The 18,341-nt window shown below is 33.0% G+C and overlaps 1 protein-coding gene across 2 annotated transcripts; it reads left to right on the top strand.

Annotated features, from left to right (window-relative positions):
• The first annotated feature begins 5,363 nt into the window (after positions 1-5,363).
• On the top strand, positions 5,364-17,864 carry LOC124631387. Of its 2 annotated transcripts, none has more exons than XM_047165767.1 (4): positions 5,364-5,535; positions 15,815-16,019; positions 16,823-16,943; positions 17,467-17,864. In XM_047165767.1, the coding sequence occupies exons 1-4, from the start codon at positions 5,487-5,489 to the stop codon at positions 17,656-17,658; spliced, it is 567 nt and encodes a 188-aa protein (XP_047021723.1). In that variant the 5' UTR covers positions 5,364-5,486; the 3' UTR covers positions 17,659-17,864. The 2 variants fall into 2 exon arrangements, with proteins under 2 accessions (XP_047021723.1, XP_047021715.1); XM_047165759.1 differs by having other exon boundaries at positions 5,368-5,535; positions 16,706-16,943.
• The last annotated feature ends 477 nt before the right edge of the window (positions 17,865-18,341 follow it).

Genomic DNA, 18,341 nt, shown 5'->3' with positions numbered 1-18,341 from the left:
TAGGATTTTGACTGTTCAATGTTCTCTTGACTAAACGCCTGAAGTATTTCGATAGCAATGGTTCACTTAACAGTAACAAGCCTCTACTTTTTGTACAATTGAGGCTATTTTCAGTTTAAACCTGCTTAAATAATTCTTTATCTATAAAAATATATTACAAAACAGTAGTAAATTATCACAAAACTAAGCTTGGGTACAATCAAGGGTCCATTTGTTCATAAAAGGTAATTTTTCATCAATGTAGTCTTGTATACTTCCTTATTTGTCCTAATTTTAACTCTATAGGTTTACCTATTAATATCATATTTAATCTGAAGTAATTTTCCTACGTAAGTAATTCTTTTTATTTCTCATGATATAAAAACTACTCAGTAGGTAGTTCTGTTAATGCTTACATCCTCAATGGCATCACGCTACCCACTGTGCGAGCCTTATGAATCGTGAGACACGATTACGTTAATTATACCTACTTCTACACACATACGCATCATCTCTTTATGATTATTTCACATGTAAAATAGTTATTGTGTGTCTGTCGGTAACAGACACACAATAAACTGATAAGATTCCAGAGACGATGTTACTCATAAAATATAAGTAAGTACCTACGAAGAAAATCAGCCAGCTACGCAGGAGATACTGGAGTGCACAGGCAACAACGGACATATGTAAGTCTACTCTCTATTGCTTTTCTCTCAGAGCCCAAAGGAATGACAGTCCGATATGGCCGGAGAGCAATGAGGTCCAGAACAGAAGTGGCAACATTATAATATCGTTACACCTATAAAAATTGTCCCTCTGTCTGTAGACAGATGAGGATTAAATACCTAGTGAAGCTGGGGGCATAAGCTTGTATTAAAAAGTTGTATTAAAAATTACCTATGTTTTCAATATAATTGATGTGTAACTAAACAGGATACTACCGATTTCCATCTATGAATAGATCACTTTTAATAGCTTTTTTCTTTTAAGTAATAATCAGATGTTATGACTATTTTCCTTATACTGTTCGGCAGAGATATCGCAGATCCTTTGTCATTTCAGAAAAAGCAAAACAAAATTACTTTTTTCTTCACGTGATTAATTATTTTTACATTTACACAAGATCTTAATTAATTTGCCTTTCTAGTTATTTCTCTAATTATTTTGATTATTAGTATAAATGTTACTTGTGACGAAAGATAGAAGAGTATGAAAAGAGAAAAAATGCTGCGCCGACAAAATTGGGATAAGAGCGTGGAGAAGATAATTAGAAACTTTATCAAGGTACAAATTCGCGTTCTGAGGGGGAGACCTATGGTCTGCGGTGGTCGGCAATTGGCTATATGATGGTGATGAAGGAAAAGGATACGAAAAAAACCCCGTCATATTTTGAAATCGATCGTGTAGGCCTCTTACATAATTTTAAATTTTGTTTTATGAATATAACGTGGTATAAACAATACGTCGTATGTCACAATGATCTCATATACGACCTCTTGAGATAAGACCATCCAACCTTGACCAGAGCAATGCTCAATATTATGCACTTAGCGATAATAGCTGCGATTATTATCGATGTAATTAATTCTCATTTATGTCGTAACAAGTAAATAAATGTAAATTAATATCCGCGCATTTTTTAATGCATAGTTTATGCGCGTGTTTTATAGGATCAGATAAAAATAGGAAAAATGGGGAATGAAAGATCTATAAATACCTACGTGATTTATTTGTAATCGACTTCCCAAAAAAGGAGGGGTTCTCAGTTGGGATGTTTGTATTTTTACTTAGAAGTTACTACGTGGCAAGGAATCGTTTTGAAGTTTCAATAACTACTCCATAAATGGCTGGAGACTACTGGCGCATGACAAAAATACAATTCTACATACAACTCATAAGGTTCCAACTTGTTTGTATTCCACAACAACTTAGTACGAGTCACGCCGTCTGCAATACAATAATTAGTTAAATGTATTTTTTTTCCTCCTGAACTTCTCCCTAATTTTCGAATAAAGAAAGTACTTCTTCTCCCACCCATATGAGGATAAAAAGTAACCCATGTCCGCTATCTGATACTAAGCTGCCTCCTCCTAAATTTTCAGATAAATCGGTTCAGTCGTTCTTGAGTTATCCTATAAAGTGTCACGAACACAATTTTATTTCATAACAGATTCCATTAAATTCACTCTTAATTCCAAAATACTTACATAGTAGTACATAGAAATAGAGATTTAAATAGAATGTCTATTGAAATGTAAATATATTGTTACAACCTTATTGGTGGACTATGATATTCATGAAGAGCCCTATAAGGAGCGCTATTGCCTGGCGTTGCCCCCGGATGTTTACATACAAATGATGCGCACGCACTGCTTGGGGTAAAGGTACTATAATGGAGGCTATCGATGGCTGAAGGAATTTTCTTTAGTAAAAAGTTTATGTATTTGGGATATTTGTATGTATGTATGTGCCAATGTAATAATATAGTGTTCAGCATGTAGTTAAATTATCATGTAGGTATTAAAGTTCGTGGTGGCCTAGTGGTTAAAAGAACCAACCTCTCGAGTATGTGGGTGTGGGTTCGATTCCAGGTCAGGCAAGTACCAATGCAACTTTTCTAAGTTTGTATGTACTTTCTAAGTATATCTTGGACACCAATGGCTGATAAAAAGGTGAAGGAAAACATCTTGAGGAAACCTGGACTATAGTCTGAAATCACCAACCCGCATTGAGCAAGCGTGGTGATTAATGCTCAATCCTTCTCCGTGTGAGAGGAGGCCTGTGCCCAGCAGTGGGACGATAAAAAGGCTGTAACAGTAACAGTAACAGTATGTAGTTAAATTACTACACTTTTACCATATTTCACAATTAGGTAAATAATCAGGTAGGTAGATGGTGATGATTAAATTACTGAAAAACAATCATTGCCCCCGGATGTTTACATGCACTGCAAACGCGCCGCTTAGGGTAAAGGCACTATGGAGGCCATCGGTGGCTGAAGGAATTCTTTGAATTAATAGATTTGGTTCTGCACCATTTGTTTTGAAAGGGTGCTTATTTAGGAAAAAGTAAAATGTCATGCTGTACACATACCTGCATGTGTTTAGCATATTCCTTTACTTTTGTAGTTAATTATCTCTAACCATCTTATAGCAATTTAACAACAATGTATCTTACAATAATAAATTTTAACAACAGTGTAACATATATAGTCATTCAAAAATTGAAAATTAATGTTGTCATATCGAAAAAACTACAAGGCAAGAAACAAGTGAAATAAAATTCGATGTTTGTGATGCCCCATTTTTTTATAGATACTCTATGTATTTGTCTTATTCTCGTACCTACTGATCATGTCAGATTACCATACATACGTGCAGTTTTTGCTCTTAATATGGATTCCCCGAATTAACTTGTTCAAACCTATTGAGTCACCTTGCCAATAAAAATTAATTTCGTTTATGACTGACAGTAAAGGAAAATAGATTGAGGAAACCCAAATGCTATTAATCTTGAGAACAAATCATGATGACACGACTTTACAGAAGTAAATAGTGTAATAAACACGTGTTCATTTTTTACACAGAAAGTTGCAGATCAATCGAATCATCTTCAATTAAGTGTTTAATCCTTGCTAATTCTACTGTATTTATTGAGAAAGAAAATGTAGGTGCTCATTTGTTTATTACACTTCTAAGTTAAAACTTTATGAAATTAAAAATCGGTTCAGTTTATCTATTTGAAGGCTTGAATCTATTTGAAGACGGAAATAGTGTTTTATCCGAGTATTCGAAGTGGTTTGCTTAGAAGGAGGAAAAACTGCCAAAAACAGCTATCAAATACATCTCTATCTGGAGGAAGTCAGGGAGTTTGTCGCACAGATCTTGAACAAGGCACCAAAATTACAAATTGGTGTTGTTGTTGTTTCAGCCTTTTTATCGTCCTACTGCTGGGCACAGGCCTCCTCTCACACGGAGAAGGATTGAGCATTAATCACCACGCTTGCTCAATGTGGGTTGGTGATTTCAGACTAGATAAAATTACAAATTATGTCAAAGTAATCAAAAATTACAATTCTAAAATAATAATTTTACAAACAAACATTAGACAAAGATAATGTTTTACCCACTTACATGAAACGAGAAGTTAATTATGATGAATCGGGATTTCCCAACTACAATGATGTTAATGAAAAATCGTAGAAGCGAACATTTAAAAACAGTGACTGAGTCACCTCACTAGCAAGATAATATTTTTTGAAAGATATCTTTAGAAAAAACAATACTGTCTATCCTGTTCTCAACCCAATATTTCATATTGACGCCTAGGCCAACGGAATACAGCTATTTGGCAAGGAGAGATTAAAATAGTATTAAGTACACAATTTTTTTTTGTACCTTGAAGTTTCACGCTGCCAATAGATTTTCATAACCGATTTTCTCCACTTAACTTTCTGCAGGTGAAAACTTAATTATATTTTATGCTAAAAATAATCTTAAAGCTTATTCATTCAATTAATAATGGATTTATTTACTGTTCCAAATGTTACTAGCATAAAATAATTTATTTGACAGATTCAGGGACGCATAATCTTTTCGAACTAAGCTCAAGATGACTTTCTCATATGTTTTTCTTAAAAACAGAATAATGTTCCAATACATCTAATTTCGAGATTTCTTATAAAATAGTTGTTTTATTTATTTATTCAAGGGCCGCACCTCTGATTGTATTAACAGTATACTTTGGTTTTTATCACGAATCGTATAATTTTATGTTTTGCAAACTGGTTGCTTACTCATTTATAGTTGTGGGCTCTATCAACTTGACAAGGGAATAAATTATTATTATAATAAATATTATTTTATTACGCTTGTTGTAAAATAAACTGATACAATCCAAAATATTTTATGTTATTTCGAACTTACATGACATTTTTGATACACAAAAAAACCTAATTATTTATTTAATTACGAAGGATTTTATCAGTGTACTTTGGAAACGCAAAAAATGCTTCGCAAATTATGATAAGTGCCTATGTAACTGAATATAATTATTTTCCTCAAACCTAATATAATGTACAATGACAACGAATCAAAAACTAAGGTTAAACAACAACATTACGGCATATGAGTTTACGTTACGTGCGTTACTAAAAACTACTCAGATTTAAAAACTATTCGTTTTTATATACAAAACATATATAAGTAAGAATATCACCTACATTTTACATTAATATATTTTACACGCGTCAGTAACATATTTAATTTTAAACCGTGAAAATCACATCAAACAAATAATGTTTAAAAGTAGAACACTCTGTAGTTCGTTAAAACGCTAGTGATGTGATAAGCGCAGTGAAAAATATTTATTAATGCGCGAGTTCCGACCGGCACCACAACACTGCGACCATTGGTCCGACGTACTCGCGTATCGATACTCTAATTGTGTTTATTAGAGGTGCTACTTGTCGATATTAACTGAGAATCAACAGTGATCGTGACAAAATGATGAAAATTATCTTCTTAGTGTTCATACCTTTGGCTTGGAGTTATGGTAAGTCATTATTTATTATTTATTTTAATAACAAAAATATGTTTCAATTTCTAAAAATAACCATAATTAAAATACGAAAATCTCCACTCATTAACAAAAGTGTCAATTAAAAAGTATTTAGACTAGAAATGCGGTTTAATTAATGACAATTGAATTACGTGTTTCATCTAATTGATTTCAAGTAGTAAAACGTGTTTGTCATACTCTATTGTTGTAATAAGGAAAATTTTGTTTGTCAAAAAAGGATGCATAGACATTGTATCTTTGACATACGACATAACTATCAAATCTGTGATCTATCCTACGTATATACATCTATACTATAAATACATATTTAATATACATGTAGACATATAATATACATATATACATCTGTACTAATATAATACTTAGAGAAAATTGTGTTGTTGTTCCATGTTTGTTGTGTGTAGGTAAAGCTCCGACTCTTTTAAACCGATTTGAGAAAAAAAAACCACTATACTATCCTCGAGTAACACAGGCTATTTTACTCCCCGTACGGGCAGAAGTTCCCCAAAGAAGTTGGATGATAGCTAGATTGTCATATAGCGAAGAATACATATAAATTAACTAATATATACCTAAGAATAAATATAACTAAGGTAGACTGGCAGAGAACGCCTAAGGCGTTAAGTCCGCCGTTGTACAATGTGCATAAAGTATTTTAAATAAATAAATAAATAAATTATATCTTTGACATACGTTACATCAATTCTGTGATCTATCCAATGTACAATACATGTATATTAACTATGTAGGTATATGCATGTTAATAACATTCGTGCAAAGTAAACATTGCATCAGGTCATTGCATTACGTCAGGTATATAAAAGGTATGTACCTACTTGTTATTGGTGATCATACGCATGTTTTGAAGGACTTTTGATATGTGTATCTGTGGTATTTGTAGCTATAGATAGAGCCTTTAGCTTGTAAGGTACAGAAGATACATCCTTAAAGCTTATGAAATATGTATCTATAAATGAACATAATTTCGTTAGTTTCATAGTTTTAGTTTATCGTTACTTAAGTGAGTATTTAACATTGTGCGTAATAAATAACAGAGTGCTGTAAATAACAGTGTTTTTTTTGGGTTTTAATTGTCATTGCATTTTCTTTATAAGTTTATGATTATTCGTAAAATCGAGACTAATTTGACTGGGACTTATTATATCGTATTTTGTTAACGGGCTTCATACATACAAAAAATAATAAGGAAAAGTTTGAAAGAAGTCTGTAACCAATCTTTTGAACATAGTCATTCATAAACTGCCTAAAAATACGTGAGAAAAAATCACACTTATAAGATCATACGTGTTATGCTTTAACTACATGTACTTATGTAAGTTTGTTTACGAATACTTAAGTACTCAACGGTACCTGACAGGTATTACTTAAAAGCAACGTAAAGTAGCCTTTTTATAATTTCTCTAAACTCAAGAGCTAAATACTTGAATACAAATGCCAAATTATTATGTTACAGTTTGAATTTAAATGACACTTTTGAGAAAATTAGATATTCTAGGACTATGCTGACGAGGTAAACAGTAGTTCCTACAATGATTTATGTCAACATAAATGTCTTAAACTGAGAGGTAATTTTTCTTGATAATAAATGATACAAGATTTCCTGAGAAAAATTGGCTCTGCTTCCCTCAATGGTGTTGTAGAATATACCTATAGAGGAAGAAGTAATGAGGTCTAACTGGTTCATGGGGTAAAACACTAATAAGTAGAAGTAAAAAAGATTCATTAAACTGAAAAACAAAATAGCACGTTTATAATTAAATAGTTCAGGTTACTTTACTAAATGGAGCTTACTATAAAAAAAAAACTGTCTATCAATTACTAACCCCTGTAAAAGGACTATCCAGTTCCAAGCAAAAAAATCTAGTAAAAACCGGCTTCATATAGGTTCTGGTCAATATTGCGTGCGCACATAGTTCATCATTTTCTTTTTTTATAAGAGAAGGTCGACTACCATGCTGTTTTGTTTCTTTTTCCTTAAAGATTCATAACAGGATCTTAAGAATAAGATTTTATATGAAAATATCAAACATGCATATTTTTAATATAGACCTTGCCGATCCACCGACATCCCAAATTGAATTTACAAAATCGCTTCAGTAGGTGCAAAAATTACCCCTACAACTTTACCTCTTTATAAATAGTTTTTGCCATGATATCTAAAATTATTCTAACAGGTATAGGTAAACATTAACCTTTTTACCACAAAAACTTTTAAACGTCAGTTTAAGACTTGTCTAAGAAAATGACAGATTATGACGTTGAAATAAGGTCCATTTTGCAGCTACACTTTTTTTAGACAAGTGTTTGACACATGTTTAAGTTTTAGTAAATACAAAATCTCAGAAAGCGGATGTAACCGCTGGTACTGATACTGTCCATAAAATGCTGAAAATTGAAACCCATAAAGCTGATTGTTATAAATTGGGCAATATTCGATAAACTGCCAATAAAGGAACACCCTTGAAACTATTAAACATATTGTTATTGAATGAATTGACTCAAACGGCCTACGAAGGTAATATCTGTTCCATCTTCCTTTAGGATGAACCAGCTGTCTCCCGCTGCTTTTATTTTAGTAGAGAAATTACCGGGTAAAAAGTAGCCTGCGTGTCCATAGTATCATTCATTTCTATCAAAATTTTAAATCAGTCTGTTCAGCCGATGAAAGGTGAAAGCATTGTAAACAACCTGGCACTTCATAGTTGTAAGGGCTATGCTAGAAAATCTCTTTATAAACAATAAACTCTTATTTTGTGTTGCTGATTTTGTTTGTTCGATAAGGTGTTAGGTAACAATAGTAGCTGCTATGCTGCTAATCGATTACTGTAGCGTAGTTCTATAAACAACTTACTGAAGTCTTTAGCTCTTTTGTATGAAAAAGATTCGGCCGATTAACCCACTGATGCAGTATAAATATAATGATGATGGTTTCCTTCTAGCCATTGTCGGCCACGGTAGCTATTCCCATATAAGAGATAAGCCAGCTGCGCAGGATATATTATGGTGCACAAGCATTTGCGCAGACACAGGCGCACTCTCTATTCCTTGACTCTTATAGCCCAGTGTGTTTATATTTGACACTTTATACACAAACAGTGGAACGAATTTGGTGTAACTTGTCAATAATGTAGTTGTAATCGGAATGACAAAAAGCCGCGGGTGCAAGCTTGTATACAAATAAGCGTAAAGGAATGTTAAAGCATGAAAGAAAAGAATATATACAATGTAATGTAAATATCAGCACCTCATAAAGGTATAGGTGAATAGGTGCTTATGTACCATAGACTGTAACAAATAGTTTGATTAAAAAAAACTTTAGTCACACTTGAAGTAAATTTTAATATCATTATCGTGTTTATGCTGCATTTTAATAATAATAAAGGCTTATTTACTTAATCATGAGGAATTGCAAAGTTTTTAAAGAAAAATATTATGTAATTTTTAAAGATTGTGCTTAGAATTTTGTACTTTTATATCGCCGCGCAAAGGCATTGCCCGAAGTTGCGTACCTACCTACGTTTGAAATCATCAATAACAAATTATTTACTATATCTAGCAATTTATAAGCATTTTTATGACATTCGATGTCACTGACAATTTTACCTAAGTTATTTGTTATTATTTATTTCATTTTAATAATGTTTATTTTGAAAAAAATAAGAAGTTGTGCTGATTATTTTGTGGCATTCATTTTCTTAATTAATAGTAGTCGGCAACCTACTTTTAACAGGTCATTCTACTGAAATGAAAACTTGAACTCGAATTGACACCAACTGCTCTGTAAACAACTCTTGAATCTAGGACTTCGTATACCAAAAACACCATGGAGCATTTTTCTAGCTACAAACCTTTATTATAAAAAAATGGCAATACCCTGAAGCGACAGCTTATAGCAATAAAAAATAACTCTTAAAAATTAATAAAGATGAGCTCATTACTCAGCATTAGTTGACAGATTTATCGAGCTTTCTTACTTATTTAAAACTGTTTAAATAACCAAATACATCATCGAAAACGTCTTTCTTATTAGCAATAACTTATTTCGAACAATTCTATAGAAAAGAGATTATGAGCGGAACGCCTGAAGGCAGAATCTACTGCTATTTTAACACACTTTTTTTTTGAGATTTTATTATTTTTTGACAAATGAATAACGATGTTTTTTTTATCGTAACACTTTATATATCAAAGGATTTGGTTTTATAATTATGTTGTCAATGACTGCAGGCAGATTATGCACTAATTAGAGAACGATTAAAGAATCACACCCACGCATAAAATCTAAACGGAATTAATTGAGTTTTTTTTAAATTATGTGCAACTTTCGTCTGTTGTCTCAATCAGTAGTTTATGCATGTTGATAGTTACTATATATTCCTAATAAGCTTGCGTACTTTGTTAATTTTAGTAATTTTAGTTTTTAATAAAATCTTTATTGATTCTCGAATTGCTTCTGACTTTGATAAAAAAGTAATGGATAATTAATATTCAATTAATATAGATTAGGTACAGTCGATTAAGATGAAAGAAAATTAGGTTCTGTTGAATAAAATCTTTTGACTTGCCAATTATTTTAATGAATCTGTTTAGTATTTAAAATGACCATAGAAAGCACCTAGCAACATGATTCCTAATACCTAATAGAAACTCATTTGCCAATAGTTTTCCATTAAAATACAGATAAAATAAAAGAATAGACAAGTTTCAAGCAATTAACAATACAAAAGAATGTAGCAGTCTGTTATAACAAACTTGTTTTGTCCTAAGATATTATAATATAAAGCTTAAAAATGCCTTTGAGATTAACATAAATTATATGAAAGTATGTTCGTTTGTAACCGGAGAATATTTAGTTAGATCTTATTAATAAATATACTGATAAGGTTCACCAAACTTAGGATTCCGATAATAAGGCAATCAATATTGTTCTAGTCTTCAAAACACAGGCCGAAACGTTGTTTGAAGATTCTTCTATAGGCGACTTTTTTTAAATTAGGTTTCTATATCTTTAAAGAATGCTAACTAACAAGGTCCTATCTAAAAATAAAAATAAATACCTATTACATAAACTTTTAGTTACTACGCACCATTCTGAGGTTAATTATTTTATAGTATTTTTTTATTTTTATTATTAGCGATATAACTTACTAAACCACGGTTTTTATTTAACAATTTGGTATTTTGGTTTTAGTATCCCCAACAAGCCTAAATCAAGGCTTAACTCCTCACGACAACCATGAAATAAAACTTCACATAAGTACTGAGAAAGTATGTAAATTCTTAACAAAGGTTTGCATATCTGATGAGATATGAGACATATCTTAAGGACCTTAGTCTTTGACCTGGCACGTTCGGCGTACATCCTTGATTATACTTTCGACTAACGATTTCTTGTCAAGTGTCTCTTCTATAGATTATAAAGGGATAAGCCTTTAAGAAAAGGAAAAGCTTGATTATTGAACAATTTCCAGTTAGTAGTGGTAGCTTTGAAAATAATTGTTTAATATTGGAACAATTATTTACTTCTTATCAATACACTACAAGTAAACATAGTTTCCTGTGCTACGTCTCGGGTGATCTTTTTAGAAATTGCTGAAATGTGTGCACAGATATACCTACATAAGATCTCATTGTCAATTAAATCATGATAGAGGACTCTCAAGTCCTCGACCAAGAACGCCTTAAAATTCCTCGCCAAAATATTTTCTAAGATGATGATGAGGCCAGACTCCTGAACTAAGTTACCTACAAATGTTGTGGAACAGTACTTAGCTTGTATTTCGTGACTACTTCTTTCGAGTACTTATCTCATATCCACTATCAGAAGGTGCAAAAAATACTACAAAAATGTCCCCGACAAGGAAAAAACCCATTTAAACCAAATCAATTTTCTCACATCACTTGCCAACTGTTAAGTAGTAAGTAAACAAAGTTCTAAGAAATCGCAGTACACATCTAATATTGACATACGTATCGATAGTTCGTTCACTGAATTAGTCTTGCCTTCTGCTTAGAAAATAATAACTAGATTCTAGCGATTCTTTTGTTTTTTTTATAGGTCTAGGTTTTATATACCTATTCTACTTATATTTACAAAAAAAAATGTAATGACCGGTAGAAGAATCGCATTGTCCAGGTAACAAGGTTGTGAAAGTCAGATGGGTAGTCGATCCATGTAAAATAGTAGGACTCAACTAGCTCTCGGTTAAACTATTTAGCAACATGCTTCCTCCACACACTAATACACTAATAATTGTTTGCTTGAACTGAAAAAAGTATAAGACTTGCTCTACGATATTATTATTTGGCCAACTTAAGTAAAGCAGCATAAGATTCTAGGATACATTTTGGATTAATAGGATTTTATAAATTCCTTCATGTCAGATCTTCAAAACGAGACACGTCTATACGAACCGAGTTTACGTACACGTAAGATGACGGAATCAAGTTTTCCCAACTGACAGCATCTATCCTGAGTTTCTCATTAGCTATGCGAGACACTAAACAATTTCACATAGCGACTCTCAATCTATGTGGCGCCTAAAATATATGACAACAGTAAATGCTTAGAAATTATAAATATGCAGATTGGAAACGGTTTTATTTTAAGAATCAATTAAAAATAAATTTAAATTCCATAGTGTCTTATTATTCGAGGATCCCTGTCTAAAAGCATTCACTCTGATTGCTTCTCTTTATATTTTAGCATATATTTATTTCTAACTAGCCGTTTTTTCGCGGTTTCACCCACATCATCATCATCATCATCATCAGCCTATCGCAGTCCACTGCTGGACATAGGCCTCTCCAAGTGCACGCCACTGAGATCTATTTTCGGCTTCTCGCATCCAGCTCCATGTTTCACCACGTTATATGAGAACTACTGCCCGTACCGGGTTAACATATAGCCTGTGTTACTCGCAGATAACGTAGCTTTCCAATGATGAAAGAATTTTTAAAATTGGTCCAGTAGTTTTTGAGTAATATTAGTATAGATGTAAGTTTTATTTACAAGCCAATACTGTTGATAAAACACAGTAAGCGATAAGTACTAATATTGCATTTTCAAATATATATATGTTAACCATATACCTAGTTTCTTATATGTATTTATAAACCATGAAGGACACCACATTATGCAGTTTATACCTGAATGGGAGTGACGTCGGTTTTAGTATTCACGATGTGAATTTACTTGTCACTTGCTTTTGTGAATTCATTGTCACAGTACCTGTATCTATATATGTACGAAGTGTACTGTCAAATGTTATGATTGGTGATTTACTCTTCTTTAAAAAAAACAGAGTAACATGAGCAAGGTAACAAGACAGAGCACAACTTCTATGGAACCGAAAAATGATTTGAGGAATTCGACATTTAAGAAAATATACGACAGTTTTATGTTGCTTATACATAAGGGAAAAGAAAAATTGCCTAGATAAAAACATGATAATGGTTTAAAGGCTGAGATGATGATATCACCTAACAAAATATAGGTACGAAATAAAATAGACAATACCTCAAATGATTCTACAAAACCACAAGAAACAATGAAAATGCAGCGATGAACAAAACACGAAATGATTCATATGATAAACAAACATCGTATTCTTGAACAAATAAATTTTCCACAACGACTCTGGTTAATAATGAATAGGGTGCTAATGACAATTGTCTCACGGTATAAGACATTAAAATGATAGATGGAGCGTTGACAGTTACTAACTCATACAATTATTGTTTTGATTAACATGAACTACCCTAGTAAAAACTGGTTAGAAAATAATTATAACTGAGTACATATCTCCTTCAACAATACTTCTAATCAAAGAGTGTTAGCAAACCCCAGGACCAAAGCCTGCCGGGGCTGCGGGATTATTCGAAAGAGTTACCGCGACCCTGGTACATAAAGGGCTTAAGATAGAACGTGGTGGGTTTTAGTCAGTGAGAGTCTGACGCCCATTGGGGTCATTTGATGATTTCCCAAAAAAAAACTGCTTTATGTAAGTAGGTAGAGCCTTACTTTGGTAGCCTAGAAAGAAAGGCAGACAGTGGGAGTGATATTTCTATCAAACACCATGCGTTGACATTCCAGCCTCAATGGAAAATCCGTTTGTTTGCAACCGTTAATTGCACCGGTTTCTTTTACATCAAGTCCAACAAAGGAACTGCAATTATTTCCGACTGGTATCTTAATTATCTAAACTACATTATTAGCAGCAGTTTTAGAGACAGTTACATTTTAACAATTCCCAAAACATTCTTATTAATTGCATACCAGTTTAATTTCCATTCTTGTGTTTCCGAAATGATAAATTGCTGAATCCATTTTGTGTTCTCAATTCTTAGTATAAAGAGATTGTTGTCTAAAACAAATGACGTCCGGTGATTTGGTGCAAATTCACTTAAGGCTATTGCTATTGTTTCCATTTCAGACTCTCTTAAGTTTAACTACGCTATCATTGAAATCATGACATGCTGGTCTACTGCTATGGTCTTCTCTTCTTATGGAGTATCTTGCCGGTTCTTTTCCACTCTTTAGAACATGTTCATTTCATGTTCTTTTTTTAGTTTGACTTGACATAAAATCGGTTAAAAATCTTTCACAACCCTGCCGTCATGACAGGAGTGAGACACTTATGCCTCATTAACATATTCATTGTTCAAGATCCTTCCAAGTTTTACACCTTTCTTTTCAAATGAATTGCGTCATTTACAAGACCATGCAATGTTCGCAGTTATTAGTCGCATTAAAATACATCAGTACACACCTGTGTTTAGTAGTTAAATGGTACCAGTTTATTTTTATTACTAAGGCGTTAGCTGCTTCAGGTTAGACAGTTTTATTTGCATTGTTTTTAGTATTCTTAGCTGTTTCTTTATTAAAATCTTTAGTAACTTTTGATTCAATGGGAAATTTTCAAGACATGGCATAATGTACTTTTTTCAGATATCAATAACCGACCCATCAATTGTTTTGCGATTAGAGATTAAAAGGCATTATATATGAAGCTAATGTCAAAATTCAATCTCCAATCAAAAAGAAACGATAGACCGTTTATTGAAATCCACACTTACAGACTAGTTACATTCTGTTCTACAAATAATAGGTACATTCATTAACATAACAATAGATCCTTCTTGCCTTGTCTTCAAGTGCGAAATATGTTACGGCTCTGTAACTTTTCGCTTACTAATAAGTAACAAGTCGTAATTAAAATCATAATAACACAGTACATAATAATCTATTACAGTAGGTTTTTCCCGTCGATTAAATAATGATCTCAGTCTGATGCGCATAAGTTTATGTTTTTATAAAAAAAAACCGCAGCATAAATGGATGCCACGTTAAACGTTTTGACGCGTTTTGTTATCTGTACTTTTTTTATTGATGATATGATCGACTTTTTGCATGAGGATAAACACGTGATCGCTATAATTTTTTAATATTTTTCTTATACAATTAGCAAGTTGAATTGATGTATTGTTCCATTGAATGGGATTCCCCTTCTCCAAATACTAACTTTTAGACTTTGATCGATACTTGAAAATGGTTTTGGATGCATAGAGTTTATAACGTCCCAAATGTAGACAAAACTAATCAATTTTGTAGTAGTTATAATAATAACCAAGACAGTTCCTTATTTGAAATGAAAATTATATCTACCAATCCGAATATTAAAATTAATCGGTTCATGTTGATCGATTCAACTAAAACCAACAAATGACGTGTTCATAATTACGTTAATTGACGTCGTAGGTGTATGCCCATATCTGGGCTAATTTATTATTAAGTGATTTGATGAGTCCTTTCCAATTAACTATGAACATTCTACCCACACGTGATAAAGTCTTTCATCATTATTGAAAGTCGTCATCTATTCATAATTGACCCAGCAACATAGAAACTACTTATGTCAAAAGAAAAGATGTGTATTTAATCTGACGCCTTCGCTTAATAATTCACAGATTTAGGGCAGGTTATATTGTAATTACTCAGTAGCATTACATTTTTTTTCCAAACAACTGGATGACGCTTCGCGTAACCAACAGGCTGGCTATGACCTTGGAAAAAGAATAAGCATTGCCATTCAGCGTGGCTATGCTACCAGCCTTTTGGGTACGCTCCTGGTCGACAGCGATGATGAGATTTATTAATTTCTCTGTAGCCTTACTTGTTCGTGATAATTATTCCAAACAAAATCTAAAATTTTCAAAAATCTGTTTCCAGGACCAAATACGCAAGGGGGTGGTGCTTTCGCGTACGTGGACTCGACTGGCAATAGGTACGGCGGCACATACGGCCTGGAGGACGGCAAGGTCGTAAGGACCTCAGGCGACCCGTTCCCTGAACACTTCGCAGACACAGTGGACCCCTACCACGGAGCTGACTTCGGCCCCCTATTTTTCGGCAACTTTGACAATTTGCTCCAAGAGTAAGATCTATAACGTGTCAGAAGCTAAAGGCTTCCGGTGGAGGATCTGCGGTAAATGTTCAAATGGTGACGGGTCTTCGAAATTAACTTCTTTTTCTCTTTTTATAGTACGATGAGTATCTTTAGAAATAAGTTTATGATTTCTTTTGGTTAATAGAGACTCAACTCTGACCTGGTAAACTGATTTGCAGGATACACAAGGTGGTAGATTTTAATACTTTAATTCATAATTATTTTTATCTTTTTTATTATACAGATAATTGTATCTACAGATACAATGTTAAAAAGATTGAAGCTGTATTCATATTTTTCACACTCAAAGAGTGAGTGTACGGTAGACCGCACATCAGTGGTAACTGTCATGCACCTTAACTCAATAGGAATAAATACGATATTCCTATTAAACTGTTACCACTGACCTGAAGTTGACTGTACTTACTGCATGCAAGTACGTAATGAACAAGCACTTTAATTAAAACATTGCATTTTATAGCCCACGCGGACCAAGGGTTAAAAGGTAAAACACACACATCTACATACTCAAGGAGTGTCTTCATACATGTCATAACTTTCCAGAGTTTCCTTCGAACTAATGTTCTATCGCTTCACTTTCTCCAGTGCTTCCATCAGCTACATATAACATACTAACCAGTTCAGTGTGATTTATTAACAATTTGTGTTCACAGGGTGTTCCAAAAGAATTTTGAGAACCAGAGACTGGCGTTTGATGCTGCCAGACAAGCGTTCGACTTATCGTCGAACCAGTTGGGTGGTTACTATCCAAATCCGAATGTTGACTATAGGTACCCTCCGTTCGGCGGCTTCGGAATGCCGATGTCGGGTTTCGGAAATTCGGCGTTCGCGAGCGCGGCCGCGGGACCAGGATACCAGCACCACGTCGCCGCCATCAGCCCATCCAATCCAGTGAGTTTTTACGTGTATTTGTCTGTGAGAAAATCTTGATCACGTCTACTATTTATCTTTTTAATGATTAGATCACGAATTTTACCTTTAGTACCTGTGAATCTTGTTTTTGTTGATTTTTTTATTAACTCGTCTTAACAATAGATTTCGAGGTTCTTACTTCATTAGTATAAATTATGACTGTAACAATTAATTATGTTTCCAGCTCTTTATGCATTCTGAGCACGTGTTTTTCCAGATTGGATACTTTTATTGTTTTGACATTTAAGTATATTGTGTTTGGATCGATGTTAACATAGCTATGTACTGACGTGGCCTTATCAGTCGTGACTAAACTGCACAAAACTATAATTTCAATGGGTCTTATTACATTGAATACAATGTACAATATTTACTTGCACAATATCAAAATGCTTATTGATAATGGATTCAAATCGCCTATTGATTTTATGATTCCTTCAGAAACCCTTTTAAGTATCTACGTAAAAAAAAACTCTTTGTTTAATAAAATATACATTTTCAGAGAATGCCGAATGTGGATAGAGTGAGCCATTTCGCGGATACGTCACTACCAGATGGCAGGAAATACTACTCCGTCTCCAGCAAGTCCTACTCATCATCATCTAACATCAACGGCAGGGAGATCTCAAACCGAGGAGCCGAAACCTTAGTCAACGACAACGGAAAAGTTACCCATTACAAAGTACAAAACTAATCTGTAAAAAACGATGATTTAAACGCCCAAAACCTTATGAAATTTACACTAAAACATGGATCTCAAGATACAAAAATTATTAAAATTGTTTCTCAAAGTTATTTAAGCAGTTAAAGCAATGGCGATTATGTATTATGATAAGTCACTCTAAAAGTTGTTTGTGAAATAAAATGATATAGTATCAATAAAATGATTATAATATTGGTTCTGGTAGTTTATTTATTGGCTCAGAAAAAATGTATGAAAACACCTTTGGTGTAGCAGTTGAAGGCTTTAACTGTACTTTTTGTATTAAATTGATTGCTACCGATATTTGAATTATAGTTTGATTACGATTTTTTGTAGGATAATTCATTAATTGTTAATTTATTGGTAATAATTTATTATCTGTTAGTTTTTTTCTTCAAAATATCTTGCCCTTGTGAAGATCATCTTTAAACGAAAACAGTAATTTAAAAATGACGAAGCAAAAATTTGCTAAAAAGCTAAAATTGCACTTATACTTAGATTATATCTGCGCTATTAGTCTAGTTTTTGTAAAGACTACAAAAGAAGTTCAACTACCTAAAGCACAAGCAGTAATTAAAAACCATCCTCTTTTTGCATAACTTAATAATGAAGACTGTTCACTCATTGATGAAGAAAAAGATATGAAGGATAATAACATCTGACGAAAACATTAG

This window comes from Helicoverpa zea, chromosome 1 (assembly GCF_022581195.2).
Source record: "Helicoverpa zea isolate HzStark_Cry1AcR chromosome 1, ilHelZeax1.1, whole genome shotgun sequence".
NCBI classification, from domain to species: domain Eukaryota; kingdom Metazoa; phylum Arthropoda; class Insecta; order Lepidoptera; family Noctuidae; genus Helicoverpa; species Helicoverpa zea.
The sequence above is the reverse complement of the archived record's forward strand: the minus strand, read 5'-3'. Positions and strand labels throughout refer to the sequence as shown.

What these genes read in the sequence shown, in the direction of transcription:
- LOC124631387 (XM_047165759.1), top strand. Translation starts at nt 5,487, where the DNA reads ATGATGAAAATTATCTTCTTAGTGTTCATACCTTTGGCTTGGAGTTAT. An exon ending in ACCTTTGGCTTGGAGTTATG is followed by an intron (nt 5,536 to 15,814) that starts GTAAGTCATTAT and finishes ATCTGTTTCCAG; the next exon opens with GACCAAATACGCAAGGGGGT. An exon ending in TTTGACAATTTGCTCCAAGA is followed by an intron (nt 16,020 to 16,705) that starts GTAAGATCTATA and finishes TTGTGTTCACAG; the next exon opens with GGTGTTCCAAAAGAATTTTG.